Source organism: Penicillium crustosum (assembly GCF_028827405.1).
Source record: "Penicillium crustosum strain IBT 35664 chromosome Unknown utg000002l_segment0_segment0, whole genome shotgun sequence".
Lineage (NCBI taxonomy): Eukaryota > Fungi > Ascomycota > Eurotiomycetes > Eurotiales > Aspergillaceae > Penicillium > Penicillium crustosum.
This window is the reverse complement of record NW_026623123.1, coordinates 6,787,791-6,804,059: the sequence shown is the minus strand read 5'-3', so window position 1 is coordinate 6,804,059 and position 16,269 is coordinate 6,787,791. Positions and strand designations below refer to the sequence as shown.

General features: G+C 49.7%; 6 protein-coding genes across 6 annotated transcripts; 3 read left to right on the top strand and 3 right to left on the bottom strand.

Moving 5' to 3' along the window:
• Nucleotides 1-255: 255 nt before the first annotated feature.
• N7487_006107 (uncharacterized protein) lies at nucleotides 256-1,559 on the top strand (the record flags this gene model as incomplete). The annotated part of the gene is made up of 3 exons (XM_056873854.1): nucleotides 256-858; nucleotides 914-1,087; nucleotides 1,149-1,559. The coding sequence occupies 3 exons, from the start codon at nucleotides 256-258 to the stop codon at nucleotides 1,557-1,559; spliced, it is 1,188 nt and encodes a 395-aa protein (XP_056731574.1).
• Nucleotides 1,560-1,840: 281 nt separating this feature from the next.
• Nucleotides 1,841-5,181, bottom strand: N7487_006106 (putative capsular associated protein; the record flags this gene model as incomplete). The annotated part of the gene is made up of 8 exons (XM_056873853.1): nucleotides 1,841-2,160; nucleotides 2,207-3,411; nucleotides 3,464-3,888; nucleotides 3,943-4,095; nucleotides 4,150-4,563; nucleotides 4,629-4,948; nucleotides 5,013-5,071; nucleotides 5,138-5,181. The coding sequence occupies 8 exons, from the start codon at nucleotides 5,179-5,181 to the stop codon at nucleotides 1,841-1,843; spliced, it is 2,940 nt and encodes a 979-aa protein (XP_056731573.1).
• Nucleotides 5,182-6,564: 1,383 nt separating this feature from the next.
• Nucleotides 6,565-9,734, top strand: N7487_006105 (ribosome biosynthesis protein KRE33; the record flags this gene model as incomplete). The annotated part of the gene is made up of 2 exons (XM_056873852.1): nucleotides 6,565-9,539; nucleotides 9,602-9,734. 2 exons carry the CDS (start codon nucleotides 6,565-6,567, stop codon nucleotides 9,732-9,734), a joined length of 3,108 nt encoding a protein of 1,035 aa, XP_056731572.1.
• Nucleotides 9,735-10,082: 348 nt separating this feature from the next.
• N7487_006104 (putative disulfide isomerase) lies at nucleotides 10,083-11,708 on the bottom strand (the record flags this gene model as incomplete). The annotated part of the gene is made up of 3 exons (XM_056873851.1): nucleotides 10,083-11,430; nucleotides 11,494-11,501; nucleotides 11,562-11,708. The coding sequence occupies 3 exons, from the start codon at nucleotides 11,706-11,708 to the stop codon at nucleotides 10,083-10,085; spliced, it is 1,503 nt and encodes a 500-aa protein (XP_056731571.1).
• A 319-nt stretch (nucleotides 11,709-12,027) lies between these two features.
• Nucleotides 12,028-13,527, top strand: N7487_006103 (F-box protein; the record flags this gene model as incomplete). The annotated part of the gene is made up of 1 exon (XM_056873850.1): nucleotides 12,028-13,527. One exon carries the CDS (start codon nucleotides 12,028-12,030, stop codon nucleotides 13,525-13,527), a length of 1,500 nt encoding a protein of 499 aa, XP_056731570.1.
• Nucleotides 13,528-14,659: 1,132 nt separating this feature from the next.
• Nucleotides 14,660-16,122, bottom strand: N7487_006102 (uncharacterized protein; the record flags this gene model as incomplete). Its single annotated transcript, XM_056873849.1, has 2 exons — nucleotides 14,660-15,901; nucleotides 15,964-16,122. 2 exons carry the CDS (start codon nucleotides 16,120-16,122, stop codon nucleotides 14,660-14,662), a joined length of 1,401 nt encoding a protein of 466 aa, XP_056731569.1.
• Nucleotides 16,123-16,269: the final 147 nt, after the last annotated feature.

The window sequence follows — 16,269 nt, the reverse complement described above, 5'->3', positions numbered from 1 at the left end:
GGACCGACCATTTGATCTCTCATCATCCTTCGATCTCTGCAGCTTCTCCATGTCAAAATCCACTCTAAAGGCCGTGCTGAGCAATTTGAATCTCAAATCGGAATTTATCGAGGCCGTTGGATCCCGGAGAGACAGTGCAAAGCTCTCATTCTCCCTGGAAGACGTCCTGGATTCCCGTTGTTTGAGTCCGTGCTACCCTCGCATCCATGGAGCTGCGTCTAACATACCCACGTATGCTTTTCTACAGGGTACATAATGCGAACGGAACGATCGCTGCCGTCAGACCTGATCCTCGCCGTGAAGTCTACAGTTGATAATAGTCACTCATTCACGACCGGGTTTCTCCATGGCTGTACAGAAAAAGAAGCCCAATATATCATCGAATGGCTCAAGAAAGCCTCCCAGGCGTTGAAGGAACCCACCCTTATGGCCCTTCTTCTGTACGAGATCCAGTATGAGCGTCATACCCACATTACCGACGGATATTGGCGGAGATACAATGACCTCTTCCTCGAAATCCATCAAAAGGCCATATTGTTAACCGAACTCTCCCCTTCCACGGAGGACAAAACCAAGATCCGCGATCTCCCCGAGATAGCTGACTGGCTGAGCACCATTTTTGGGATGCACAACAAGCACGGCCGCATGAATCGTCATTTTTGTACCTCTCAAGGCAACCTCCAATTGTTGCAGCACCTTGTAGAACAATTATCGCAGAGTCAAACAACTCCACCTTCTCCAGTGTTCCAGACAGCACCCTCAATAACCCACAGGCTGCAACAATTAAATGCTGGATACAAGGATTTGGAACAGCAAGCATTACTTCTCAAGGAAGGCACTAGCCTCTTCTCAGATACGGTGAGTTCCATCCTACTAGGTTGTTAAAATCGGAATTGACAGGACAATTCCAAAGGTGTGGAGCTTAATTGCCCAAAGAGACAGCCAAATAGCACAGAGAGCAAACATAATCAACCAGGAGATTGCCGCTTCGAGTCGCGTGGTCGCCAAAGCAAGTGGGGACGATAGCTCGGCGATGAAAGCCCTCGCGGTCCTCACCATGGTATTCTTACCCGGTACTGCACTAGCTGTAAGTTGCTCCGCATCAATCGCCCTACTGTGCTTCAGTAGGTGTAACCGATACTTCATAGACTGTCCTCGCCCTACCCGTATTCGACTGGAACTCTCATCGTTTCTGGCCCACGACTCGATCGAGTATCTGGATCATCTGCGCCCTGGCAGCCATTTTGACGTCCCTGGTTCTCTACCTATGGCGATATTGGTTCCTCGGTATGATTTGGGAGAAAGACGTGGCTAATGGCACGAATATACCGTATCGGAGGCTGGATCGACTCCTTCTACGGCGCCATGACCGGCAGAAAGTCGGGATTTTGGAGAGCCAAAGCCAGGACTCCGACGACGAAAAGGTGTTTAAACCGAATACGAGGGTGAAAATGTCGACTCCTATTCTCATTGCCCACCCTAAGCCTAAGCCTGCGTCTAACGTCCCATACAACTTGGAGCCTGGAGTGGGTCTCGGCCCTCTTCAAGATGAGTTATAGAGTGAGCGGATATAATAAGCTGTATATACTTTTGCTAGATTTGTCTAGGGATAGAAATCAAAGTCCATAAATATGGGTTCCATAAGTATAAAGAGAGTCCCATTTATGTACATTGTGATACTCATCTTTACAAGAATCTTATCCCAATATGCATATGTACATGTATTATATTTCCATCTCTACGTCTATTTAAGACGCTACACGGAATAAGCAAGAAAAGACAAAAATATATACTTGAATCTATGTACCGATTAACATTCGTATTAACATTAACATTAACCTTAACTCCCAAACCCAAGAACATCACGCTGATCATCAGTAAGCCGACCCCATTCCAAAAGCAGCCGAAAGAAGTAAATCTCCATATCCTCCTTCCTCAACGCCGTACTCGCCCACTTCCTCCCTTCTTCTGCAATCCACTTTCCCTGCTGATCATGCGCCTTCATGCGCATCTGCGGGGCATCAGGACCACGCTCAAATCCGGCACCAGGTACGCCCGCAAAGTACGCGAGCGTACTCCACAGCCCATGGAGACGAATATCAACAGGGACGAAATGCAACCACGAGGTAACGCGGGAGTCGAACCACTGGCGGAACAGACCTGTTTTGAGGGGCAGGCTGCGGCTGTGTAGGAAGGGGGAGGAAACGGCCGCTGAAACCTGCGCCGTCGAGGTCAAAGAGGAAGCGATGTGACCAGTGCGCTTGGAAGTCTGCCCAGCCTGCGGTGCCAAATTCTGAGGCTTGTTCACCGCAGTCGCCGCAGCGGACGATTGGGTCGGCTAGATGAACGGCGGTTTGAAGACCGAGTTCTGATGTCGGAGCGTTACCATCCATTATCTCGTAGCGGAAGGAGCTTTCGTTGGAGTCTGTCGGGAGGAGGACGGAGACTTGGTTGTTGGTGTTGTTGTTTATTAGGTGGGCGAAGCGTTGCCGTGGCATTCCTTTCCATTCGCCGAAGCGGCTGAAGCCTTCTGAGGTACTCCCGAGCCAGTAGAGGGAGTTCTCTTTGTGGCTGTATTCTGGATCCGGGTGTTCGTCGGTTGGTTTGTATTTTACCTTGTCTATGTAGTTCCATGGGCTTGGGAAGAGTATGTCGTTGAATCCGGTGAGAGCGCTCTGGCTGAATACCGGGATGAGTTCTTGTGACACCTTGAAGGAGGCTGGGGAGATTAGGAGACCGTGGAGGAACGCAAGATCGGGTTGGTGGCAGATTTCGGAGGCAATGTTGAAATCTAGAGGGAATTGGCCCATGGAATGAGGAGCCACGCATGAGAGACAGGTCTCACGACGATTCCAGATTCGTTGAGAGCGCGCCTTGGATGAAGGTGGGCAGACAGCGCTCACATAGGGATCAAATACACCTCTCCATGCCCCGTCAGTGAATACGGTAATGTTGGTTTGATCGGCGGGCTCAATCGGGCCCCAACCATCCTCTCGGTCGGTCGACCAAGCTTGCACCATGCGCTCTTTAGGGATCATTTCTTGCATCTCAGTCTCCCGGTTCAACATTGATATTTTTTCCCAGGGAACCGCAACACGTGGTTCATCATTCAAATTGAACACCAAGTCCATATCCGGGAGATATTTAGTGAAATTTTTCATCATTTCCGCGGCACCCGCCACCATCCACGCATGGGTTGGTTTGATGCCTTCTTGCACCATGGCCGTGCCATTGCGAATTCTGATCCCACCGAGATCGTTGAAAGGGTTTGTAGCTAGTTCATGGGTCATTGCGCGGATGTGCTCCGGAGCCAGGGCTCGGAATGGAAGTAGATCATGGTATATCTGATCAAAATCATCGATGACAGCCGATGATCGGATAGTGGCATATCGATACCATTTGTCGAAACCCCTAGACGAATATTAGTTGAGTCATGCGACAAACATAGGTATTCAAAACATACGGTGGTGGATGCTGGTTATATCGCCTCCGGTATTCGGTAACAGCATCCTCGAGAGTCTTGCTCCTAGACGCCTGAGCGAGATAGTTGTGATGTTGAAATTTGCCGTCGTTGATGAGGAACTCAATCGGGTGCATATCAGTAAGACGATGCTTGCTCACTGCAAAAATGAGACCAATCCCACACATCATGGCGAACAATATTTGTATGGCAACGTTAGTGCGGTATAATTTCGGCTCCTCGTCATGAACCACCCGCGCAAGAAGAAATAGGAGAGCACCGGTCAAAGATGCAGCCAACGGGATAACAGCATGGGTTAGAGAGATGAATGGGAAGGGTGATTGTTCGGTAAGGGCCGATAAAGAGGAGAAGTAGATGACCATGAAACCGCCTATAATTGACAATCCAAGGATGTCGAAATGCGGTAACTAGGAGAATCAGTACTGATAAAAAAATATGTTTTGATAACTGGAAAGGCTTACCATATGCCAGGCCGAAAGCACAAGTATTAGAACCAACACAGACTGGCTGAAAGCGCCTCGTGAGTACTCTAGATCCAACATGGGTTGACCAGCAAGTTCAGGAGAGCTATCTGGTACCCAATGGGATATAATACTCCAGGCCAACGAAAGACCCTAACAAGACCATCAGAACAAATATTCCCAGCAAGATAGTAGTTGCCCGCTTACCAAGAGTCCGGTTCCAAGGAACGTCAAAGTTCGTTTTCTGCGCACATCATCAAATTGAGTGCCAATCCGACATAGCTCGGTAATACCGATGAGTATAACAGAATCGGCAAACATGTTGAACAGCCTGTATGATCGTAGGCGCGATGTGCCATGTAACACAATAGGACAAATATAGGTCGACCGGGTCCCAGCTGAGAAAGATGAGGCCAAGAGCCCACCAACCGACAAAAATGCGGCTGCAATTAACCCTCTGAAGCGACTTTGCGTAAGATAATAGAAGCTCCGACGGGAAACAGAGTAGGCCACCTGTAGCGGGAGCGTTTCGAATCGTTGGGTAGGGACATATCTGTCCGCTTGTCGTGAACGCTGGTTGCGCCAGTAGTCATAGATCGAAATAACGAAAGGAATAGCGTACTGTCCATGGCACCGTGTTAGCCACATGAGAGAGTAAACGATAACTAAGACATTCGGCCACTTACAGCGTATCCAGCGGGCGCGCATTCAGTATTCCGGGTGACTTGACGAAACGACTCGATCCGCAAGCCACACAACCCCAATAAGAGACCAAGCTTTACCCACCATGATTTAAACCGTAGCCGAGGACGAGTCTCGACATCGCCTAGCGAGAAAGATGACGTCGATGCGCGCGAAGGAAGCTCAAATTGCTCCGCGAGAGGGATAACTGGCCGTTTACTTGTCGGTGATGATGGTGTCGATCCCAATGAAACAAACCGACTCGATACCAAGAGAGTCAGCCCCGTAAGGAAGCATACTAGGACAGATGTACTGATGGGGCGATCTATATCGGCGCAACAGTCAGATCAAGTTATAGAACGACATCGATATCCACGGCGACGACTCACCAAAAGCGAATGTGGTATTGTAGGAGGTAGTAATGAATAGTGAGCTTAAAAGAAATACCCTGCTCATAGAATGCGATCGTGAGTTTAAGTTGTCAATAATGTGAAATAGCTTATTAGATACTCACCCCACACAGAGCTTCAGCCCAAGGTCAGAAGATAATTGGATCATATTGCACCAATCGTTCTATGATCGCTCTATAGCGTCCCAAGCCATCGCTGTAATTTCAACAATGAATAGAATTGTTGAAAGAGTAACAAGACAGAAGAGAAAAGATTAACCTCCTGTGGATCTTCAGGAGATTGACAGTGTTCGAAACATGGAAGAAAGCAGGGCAGGGAGGGCCAAGAGGGCCCTTTGATCCACTGGCGGCTAATCAGAGGCATCCGGAGTGCTGATCCATTAGGGTTGCGTCAACGGGCGGGATATGATGATTTCATGGGCTTTTTGCTGCGCACATAAACCACGGGCCCTGGGTTGCATAGGTAGCTTGTGTTTCTGGTATCTTGCCAATGAGAATGGTGGAAAATCTCCAGCCACCACGCCCAAATCTATTAGCTCCTACTAGTTAGCAGATTTTGCCCTGGAGATTTTATATTGTAAAAGTCCATCAGCAAGAAATGCCGAGCTGATCAGTGGCCAGAATCAAGCCTTGGTCAATTTCACGACCCACTTGAGTCCTGAGCGTCATGCCGCTAGTGGGGCCTTATGCATACATATACATATGTTGTAGTTCATATATCATGCCCAGCCTTGTAAGCAGACACTGTGAAAGGCATGTAGGTAAAGAAGGATCACACGCAGCCAAGACCCAGTGCACGCGTCATATCAGCTACATACGACCCTGATGTATCCTGTCGGCTCCATTCGGCTGCATGTCGTGAAATAAAGATGGCCCGAGTGACCCACGGTTAGCGTCAAAAGGATACACTCAATTAGATTAGGCTAAACTAAAAGCAGCTCGTGGATTTCCTAATGTGGTCAGTCCACGTCACCTAAAGTCATGTGATTCGATAAGGGTCCAGGCGGTGTCGACTATTTGCCAATAAAGTGCAACCGCGGCTAGTCCATTTCAAGTCTTCGACCTCAACATAGAGTGTCCCACGTGACTTTAAAAAAAGTGGCAGACCAATCAGATATAGTAAACAGACCCACATACGTATCCCCTCAATGAAAGACGTTGGAAGAGGAAAAATAAGGGGTTGTCTTCGATTAAGCTTGTCATCCTCAGATCAAATATCATACTAATCTTCTAAGTATATCTCCAGTTGGCCATATGACTCAAAGGAACAAAGGGGTAATCTGTAGAGCTCATTATACTGCCCGTTTTGGCCCTGAGATATACCGCCTACTTATTTAGGATGACCCTGGCAATTCCAAGGCTCGCAGCCACGTGATACATGCACTTATGTAATTTGGAGAAAGGCACCGGGCGGTGTATCCCCTCGGGCGGTGTCAGACAGCAGTATCATTTTTTTCTAACCGGCGGGAAGTTTTTTGGTCGCAAGACGAAGCTAAGTGTTTTTTTTCCAATCAACACTACTCCGAATCGCCATGCCTCGCAAGGCGATTGACTCGCGGATTCCCGCTCTTATTCGAAATGGTGTGCAGGAGAAGAAGCGCAGCTTCTTCGTGGTTGTTGGTGACCACGCCAAGGATGTGATCGTGCACCTTCACTATATTATGTCCAGCGTGGACGTGAAGCAGAACAAGTCGGTACTATGGGCTTATAAGAAGGACCTTCTCGGTTTTACCAGTCACCGCAAGAAGCGCGAAATGAAGATCAAGAAGGAGGTCAAGCGTGGCATTCGCGAACCGAACCAGGAAGACCCATTCGAACTTTTCATCACCCTCAACCAGATCCGCTATGTCTACTACAAGGAAACCGAGAAGATTTTGGGTAACACCTACGGCATGTGTGTGTTGCAGGACTTCGAGGCCATGACTCCCAATTTGCTTGCACGAACCGTCGAGACCGTCGAGGGTGGAGGTTTGGTGATCCTGCTTTTGAAGAGCATGACCAGTCTGAAGCAGCTTTACACCATGTCCATGGATATTCACTCGCGATACCGAACAGAGGCTCACGATGATGTTGTAGCTCGTTTCAACGAGCGATTCATCCTGTCCCTCGGAAGCTGCGATTCTTGTCTGGTGGTCGACGACGAGCTGAACGTGTTGCCCATCTCCGGCGGCAAGACCGTAAAGCCCCTTCCCGCTCCCGAAACAACCGACGAGTCAGCTTTCGGCACGAAGAAAGAATTGAAGGAAATCAAGGAGAGTTTGGCCGACTCAAAGCCCGTGGGCCCTCTGCTCAACTTGGCTCGCACCGTGGATCAAGCGAAGGCGCTCCTGACCTTCGTTGATGCTATCGCTGAAAAGACGCTGAAGAGCACCGTTACACTGACTGCTGGTCGTGGACGAGGAAAGTCCGCCGCTCTCGGTGTCGCCATTGCCGCGGCTGTCGCTCACGGCTACAGCAACATCTTCATCACTTCTCCCAGCCCAGAGAACTTGAAGACACTCTTCGAGTTCATTTTCAAGGGCTTCGATGCACTTGGATATCTCGACCACGTTGACTACACCATCCTGCAGTCGACCAACCCCGACTTCAACAAGGCCGTTGTGCGTGTCAACATTCACCGCAACCACCGTCAAACCATCCAGTACATTCAGCCCCAGGATGCGCAAGTCTTGGGACAGGCAGAGCTTCTTGTTATCGATGAGGCCGCAGCTATCCCTCTGCCATTGGTGCGCAAGTTGATGGGACCTTACCTGGTGTTCATGTCCTCCACTATTAATGGATACGAAGGCACGGGCCGGTCTCTGTCTCTGAAGTTGATTCAGCAGCTGCGCGAACAATCCCGAAGCGGAGTCAAGACAGACGATACCGATGTCGCCGACCGCAGCACAGGCAAGTCAGCCAAGGGTGCCGACAAGAACCTCACTGGTCGAACCTTGCGAGAGATCACTCTCGCAGAGCCCATTCGATATGCCCCGGGTGATTCTGTTGAGAAGTGGCTGAACAAGGTCCTTTGCCTCGACGCTACTCTTCCCAAGTCGCACATGAACACACAAGGCTGCCCTCACCCCTCGCAGTGCCAGCTTCTTCAGGTCAACCGTGATACCCTGTTCTCCTTCCACCCTGTTTCCGAGAAGTTCTTGCAGCAGATGATGGCACTCTACGTTGCCAGTCACTACAAGAATACACCCAACGACCTTCAGCTTATGAGTGATGCTCCCGCTCACCAACTCTATGTACTCGTCCCGCCTATCGATGAGGGAGCCACCAAGCTACCCGAGCCACTTTGTGTCATTCAGGTCGCTCTTGAGGGTCGCATCAGTCGCCAGAGTGTGCTCAACAGTTTGAGCCGTGGCCAGCGCGCAGGAGGTGATCTCATCCCGTGGTTGGTCAGCCAACAGTTCCAGGATGAGAACTTCGCTAGTCTCTCCGGTGCTCGTGTTGTCCGTATCGCAACCAACCCCGAATATGTGGGTATGGGATACGGTTCCCGGGCTATGGAGCTCCTGGTCGACTTCTTCGAGGGCAAGTTCACTAACTTGGAGGAGGAGAGCACTGCCGCTGAAGAGCAAATGGTCCGTGTTACGGACGAAGAGCTCGCCAGTTCTAGCCTCTTGGATGACAACGTCCACGTCCGTGACATTCGCTCCATGCCTCCGCTGTTCGGCAAGCTGAGTGAACGTCGCCCTGATGCCCTCGACTACATCGGTGTCAGCTACGGCCTTACCCCATCCCTCCACAAGTTCTGGAAGCGTGGTTCTTTCGTCCCTGTGTATCTGCGCCAGACCCCCAACGAACTCACCGGAGAGCACTCCTGTGTGATGGTTCGCACCCTCTCCACCGGAGAGACTGACGACGCCTGGCTGAGCGCCTACGCGCGCGATTTCCACAAGCGATTCCTCGCCCTGATGTCCTACCAATTCGGACAGTTCCCGTCCGTCCTCTCTCTCAGCATCTGCGAGTCTGCCAACTCCGGTGCCAAGAAGGACCCCAAGTTCAAGCCGCGCATGCTGCAGAAGTCCGACCTTGATGAGGCTTTCTCTCCCTTCGATCTCAAGCGTCTGGACAGCTACGCCAACAACCTATTGGATTACCACGTCATCCTGGATTTGGTCCCCGCTCTCTCCGAATACTACTTTGCCAATCGTCTCGATGGCAAGGTCAGCCTCTCCGGCGTGCAGCAATCCATCCTCCTCGCCATCGGCCTGCAGCACAAGAACCTCGACGACCTCGAGAAGGAACTGAACCTCCCCTCCTCCCAGCTCCTCGCCATGTTCCTCAAGATTGTCCGCAAGATCTCCACTCACTTCCGCAATATCATCGAGAGCGATATCGAGAAATCTCTGCCCGCCCAGAAGGTCCGTATTGAGACCTCTGCCGCTCACGACGACGAGCCCGAAGTCAGCCTCCAGCCCCTGCCCATCAGCCTCGAGGATGAGCTCCGCGAAGGAGGCAAGCAGATCGATGAGGAGATGCTCGCCAAGCAGCGTGCTCTGGCCGCAGCTAACCTGTAAGTTTTTCAATCGCGTTTCCTGTCTATTGAAACAACAATAACTGATTTCCAGCCCACAGTGATGGACCTGACAATTCCAAGTCTTCCAAGCGCAAGAAGATCGAGACTGCGCGCGACATCTACGACAAGGAGATTGACTCGAAGAGACAAAAGATGATCAAGAAAGGCACCGAGGGCCGCAAAAAGCGCTGAATGATTTAGGGTCTGGACAGTTTTCTTTCTGCATTAATGTACGGTGTTCGGTTTCTTGGGTCTAAAAAGACTTGCTTGTGTCTAGTATTTGTCTATTCTTCAAGGTTCATGTTTCCACAGGATATCCGTCTCTTGTACATAGATATGAATCATGTGTTTATTATGCCTACAACAGATCGATCCGTAGAGATAGATGGGATATAGTATATTCCCTAACAGCTTGATACATTGGATACATAAGCTTATGCGATTCGCTTTCAAAACTAGAAGAAGAAAAATGAAGACTAGATAGAGACCACCAAACTAGCATCAACTAGCGTCGACCTCATTCCAGGGACCTGAAATGAATCACAACTCATCATGCTCAACGGCCTGTTCCTCGGCCTCGGGTTCAACCTCAGCTTCCGCCTCAGGCTCAACCTCGGCCTCGGGTTCAGCTTCAGCTTCAGCCTCAGCCTCAGCCTCAACACCGGCAACAATCCCCTCGGGCAATTTCTGCTTGGCGCCCTCACCCAACCGAATCCCATCAACCCAAGACTCAACAGCAACAGCTCCAAAGTCCGCATCAGCACCGCTGAAGCGACGCCACCAACCGCGGCGCGCATTCAACGCGATAATCTCAACCGTCTGGCCATCCAACGACAATGCCTCACGCAGAGACTTGGACCCGGTGTTGATAGCAGGGACAGCATACAGCGGGAAGAGATGCGTTCCACGCTGGGCGTGCTTGTGACCGATCTCAGCGACACTTTCGAGTGCCTCAGTAGCAGACGCTGGAAGCGCGGCGTCGGGTTCGCTCGCCTCGGGGAGGATGACTAGCACACAAGTGCCGGACTTCTGTGTGAGACAGGCTGACTCAATGGATTCGGGGGTGGCGAGGGTCGGGATTGCGGGAGCAGGGATGGGGACCTGAACCGGCTTAGCGGAGGGTTCTGTTTCATCCTGGTCCTGGGAGGCGGTGGGTTTGATGTCTTCGGCGTCGTCGACAACGGTAGGCTTAGAAGCGGGCTTGGACTTTGGTTTCGGCCTGGGCTTGGAGTTGGAGGCGGAACGGGGTGAGGCGTCCGGGTTTGGTGTAGCCGCTTGGCTCAGGAACTCTGTGACGGGCTTCTTCTTCATCTCGCCGGTGTAGATTTTCGGTTCGGCATCGCCGCCGGGGATGAGGACAAGGGCTGGCACTTCGGTCACGCCGTACTTCTTCAGGGAGGCGGTTTCCTTGTTCCGTACTTGGGCGATGTCAATTGCGCCGAGGAAGTCAATTGCCAGGGCGCGGGTCAACGCGCCGGTTGTACCCTTCTCTGTGAAGATGATGGCCTTGGGCCGGTCCTCGTTTTGTCCAAGCCACTTGTCCAGGTCCTTGTCTGTTGCGCGCTTCACGTGGTTGGGGATGCGGTCGACGACTGCGTCGACGATGCCTTTGGCACTTCGCGCGCCTTGGTAGTCCTCGACGCGGGGCTTTCCGGGCTTTTTGGAAGGTGTGACGATTTTCAGGGTCGGGAAGCCTTGGACACCCATCTGTCCGCAGAAGGGTTTGTTTTCGTCATCGTCGCAGTTGATCGCGGCGACTTTCGCGAGTCCGTCGAGATTTTTCGCGGCTTTTTCGTAGGCAGGTTTGAGGTTCTTGCAATGGCCGCACCAGGGCGCGTAGAATCTAAGTGACAAGCGTGAGTGAAGGTCGGAGGGGAGAGGCAGAGAGCTAGAGAGCTAGAGAGCTAGATAGCTAGATAGATAGCTATAGCTATAGTCCGGGATAGCTTACTCGACGATCTATTGGAGTAGCCAAGCATTAGCTGATTGCATACATTTAAGAAAACAAAGGATACCCACCGAGGTATGATTCGAATTCGCAATGAGCGACTTGTAGGTTTTGGGATTCAACTGGATCACCGGCGAATTCTTAGTGTATAGTCCATCGGCGTTAACAGGCAGTGCCGCAAGGAGCGACACAAGCAAAAGACTGGCACTGTGCAGCATGGTTAAAGGAGAATTTCAAGGCAGAGCTGAGATTCAGCAAAGAAGCCAAAGCGGAATAAAGAAAAGACAGATGGTCCGAAACATTACGCAAGGTGTCCTGAAGCTCTTGGCGTGCGGAATTGGCTACGACTATGCTATTTTGAGGTACTATGTAGGGAAATATATTAGAGGCATCAAATATGTTAATATGCATATTTGTCTTGAGTTAGTATGATAATTGTCAGTATATCAAAATATCTAGTTGAATAATCAACATCCTATAAACTTGTCCGTCTCCAAAGATTCCGTCCCTTTTCTCTTTGATACACACAACCTAGCAATGGCCAGTTCAAAAGAGGGTCATGATGTGGTCCTTCTACCTGGCGAACTTTTTTGGATGATCCTAGCCTACTTAGAACCAAACGAATTAGTCCGATGTCGCCGTGTCTCGCGTGCCTGGAACGAAGCCTTTAGCAACCCGACCATCCTACTCCCACTCCTGAAGAAACAATTCCCATGGACAGAAGAAGTCAAAAGCTTAGGCTCAGAAACGTCATCTGAAAATCAAGACCAGGGCCGTTGTCTTTTCGACCAGGTTGCTTCACGATATGATCACCTAAAACGAGGCAAACCCCGCTCTATCCAGAAGTACCGCCTCTGCGATGACTTTGGCAGCGCTGGAGACCGGGAATGGTATCAGGTACAGCCATGGGAGTCGCATGCCAGTCATATGAGGCGCTTTATTGACCGACAATTCTCCGAAGCTTTATGGACTTTCGAGGATGGTTTGCTAGTCTACCCCAGTGCCGATCATCAGTTTCTTGTGCTCATGGATCTGGAGTCAGACCGACAGTTCATGGTGCCATTTATTACTCGCGGCAAGGTTATTCGTCGAGTACGTCTACAGAAAAGCTTGCTCGTCGTTGAGTGGGCTGAACCGAAGGCCTTTCACTGGTTGAATGATAGCGATGGCGTGCATCGTCACTTCGCATCTTCTTTTGATGTGACGAGAAGTGAGGATCAGGGCTGGAACGTTGTCCCGCGCAATGAATGGAAGATTATGTTTTTGGGACATCCGTTGAGCGAGCGAGATCGGTTCTTCTCCTCTCATAGCAACACTCACTATGTGATCTATATATGGCAGCCAAATCGCAGCTTGTACACCGCCGACGAGGACGCCCCCATCGAGTCTTTGTTTGTCTGGGACATATCGAAACCATCATCATATCGACCTTCGTTGGATCCTACAGGGCGACTGAGAGATGACTCACCTGATGACTCTCCATCAATCGTGGCACGATTTGGATTCCGAGACCTGGAGTTCTTTAACATCCGACAGCGAGGATGCCCCAGCATTCAACGATTAGAAATTACGAATGATGGCCAGGCAGTCGAAATTACAGAAAATGTTTGCATTCGGCCGGAAGACCAACCACCTGAGCCGTTCGGGTTTCCTCAACCTATTACTACGAGCATTCCTCTAGTCGGAAATGGGCCCCATTGGCGCCGGGACTTCGAGGGGATTCTACCACCTTACCGTGGGAACTGCAGCATGCAAGCAGAGAGTATGAAGTCCGATGGGCTTATCATGACAGATCCTTGGTTTGGTGTCATTTCTCAAGTGACTGTACTCGAGCCTGATCTTGGCTTTTGTCTTCACTTCGATCCTTGGACGTGGATCCAAGATCAAATTGTCTATTTGACTATCCGGACACCCCGCTCGAGCGTCACTTGTGACAATTTCGATTTTGTCGGCAGGGGGAAGCTCGCTGGTGGCGAGAGATATCTGGTGGGCGAGAATTGCAATCGAGAGCTAGTGATTTACCGGTTTGATAAATGAATTGAAGATGAATAAGCCTTTATCCTTTAACACCGTCAGGACTCTACATATCCGATACATTTGGGTAAAGATGATATGTAAGGGACGTTACATAGAGAACGATATTATAGCGGTCCGTAGACTGTTAGGATTTCAATCCCCAACTCCGTGTATTTCCATTATATATGACATTATGGTATTCAACCTGCACTCTATCTCTATTTATTCCCTTTTACACGTCGCTATGTTTCGGTTCTTTTTTTTCCTAGTGTGATGGCAGGGGTTATTAACCTTTTGGAAGACCTTGTATGCAACCTGTAAATATCCACATATACATGTAACATAGATAAGTCTCTTATACAAACTGTGCTTTTTTTACTGTCTTCGTATACATCTCAAAGAACATCTAAAAAGACACAAGGCCGCATAAACGATTATTTTTGTGTCAAATTCAATTGACAGGTGTAAGCATTCAATTGCTAATTTCAAGTGCGTACCTATAGTAAGGCAGCAGGCCCGGGCAGGGTCAGCACGTATGGAGGTTCAATCTCCCCGGGGTCCCTTGTCTTCCGGTCTCAGGCACCGTGGTGGGTTCCAGCAAAGCCCTGCTTGCGGTCGTGTGTCTGTCGCCGGTTTTCTTTTCGATGATCAACACAAATTGTATAACTAGCCACAGCGGCACCCGGGAGACAAGAAAATCATCAACTTTATTCAAGGACTATAAAGTGGCTGAAAAGTAATTTCTATTATTTGTTTCGGTCGAATCAAACACAAAGAAACAAACTCGTCTCCTAGAAGGAGGACGTGGGGTAGGATTAGAAGTCGAGAAGTCGAGAAGTAAATGTACTGGCGAATCAGATATATATTCAGCAAAAGATAGTATCCGTGCATGAGAAGGAAGTGGTCTCTTGACTCAGATTTATTAAATTCAATGGAATGATTGGTGCGTCTGGAAGTGATGTTCTTTCTTTAGAAGTTTAACAAAAAAAAAAAATAATAATAATAAGACCGAAAAGGCCCCCGAGGTATCTATCCTACCCCATTTTCCCAACCACATCGGAGAATCCAGACCAAAGAGTAAACCAGACCGAGCTAACAAAAGAAAAAAAGAAACAAAGGCAGAACAGAAAACACATGTGATCCAACATGTGGATCAATCATTGCTCCTGCATAACAGACGCCGAGAGAGAGAGTCATAACCGTCATCGAACTTACATCTGACACAGGCCTTCAGGCCGCAGCCAGGACAGGTGAGGTTGAAAGTGGGCATCCACAAGTTGCAAACATTGCACACGGGATGACAGAAATCCTTGTACCATAGCCCAAGGTGGGAGCAAAGCTTAGGATCGTTTCGAACTGTAATTGGCGAGGCATCCGGGGCTGAAAGACGAACTTCTTCCAACCAGCCACAATAGGTCTCCAGCATAAGTCCGTTGAGCTCACCACCAAGGTCATTGAGGGTGTAACGTCCATTGGGGTCGGCGAGCTTTTGCTTGAGGAATGAGACTAGAGGGAGCAACGAATCGTGGCCCACCATGTAGGAGTTGATGAGTTTGTCAGCATCAGATTTAGAATCATCACTGGTAGATTCGTCATCCTCGACGGTGGTGGGCTTGAAATTCGAGTGATTGTTGGCTGAATAGGTGTAGTCGGTGGAGTTACTACTTGCTGAGAAGTCAAAGGACGAACCATCACTAGCAAAAGACCGAGGACTTGAAGCGCAATCTGAGTGAACTGGACCCTCGGAATCGGAGCGGAATCTTTTGGCGTATTCATAGGGAAATTCGTCGAATGTGTCGGCAGGGTTGCAGGTGTTGATATCCTCGTCAGGCAAGACATGCACGAAATCATTCAACCCATGACCACGAGTGAAGTCGAGGTCGTCCAAAGCTCCTTCGACAACCTGGTCAACGATATCGGCATATAGGGTACCTTCATCTTGGTCATTCGCCAAATCTTCTAGGTCACGCTTCATTCGAGCTCGCATGTTTTTCTTGCGGAGCTCTGCTCGTGCCTTTTGCACTTCCGGGTCAATACCAGCCCACTCATTCTCCCACTGGATATTTTCTGCTTCAAATTGCGCTCGTTTGGCCCTGGATTCGGTGGACTCCGGGTCCATGTGCACACTTGTTCCATAACTGTAGTAGTAGCTAAAGGTGTGCTGGCGTTGATGTCTCGGGTTGTGTCTAGATGCCGACTCTGTAAATAGGCCCGGCCAGTGGAAGAAATCATATCCATGGCGTTCTCGCTTTGAGGGACGAGTGTGGTTGTGCTTGTAGGCCCAAGCTGATGTGTCATCCTCGGGATCTAGATGTCTCTTGGTCTTCTTTTTCAGAGCCTCGTCAAGCAAGCGCCGACGGTCTTGGTCACGGAGAACCTCAACAGCATTTTGAATCTGTTTGAAATGGCTTGTCAGTGATGTTCGGCAACTTTATACTCCTGGTATTGTAGACGTACCTTTCTGAATCGATCAATGGTCGCGGGGGAATCTCCAGCCTTGTCTGGATGGAGCTTCAAGGCAAGGCGTTTGTAGGCAATGTTGATGTCAGAGAGTTTGGCATTTCGCTCAACGCCTAGGATGGCATAGGCATCAATCGTCACATTGGCGGTCGACATATTTGCCGCCACACAAGTCTTGAAAAATGGATGTCAGTGTTCTGTTATATGTGGGTGTTGACTTGAAGATAATTATTCGTTGATAATTATTCGTTGCTGATCTTGGAATAGGTAGATAAAACGAGAGAGATAGAGGCAGAGAGTAAT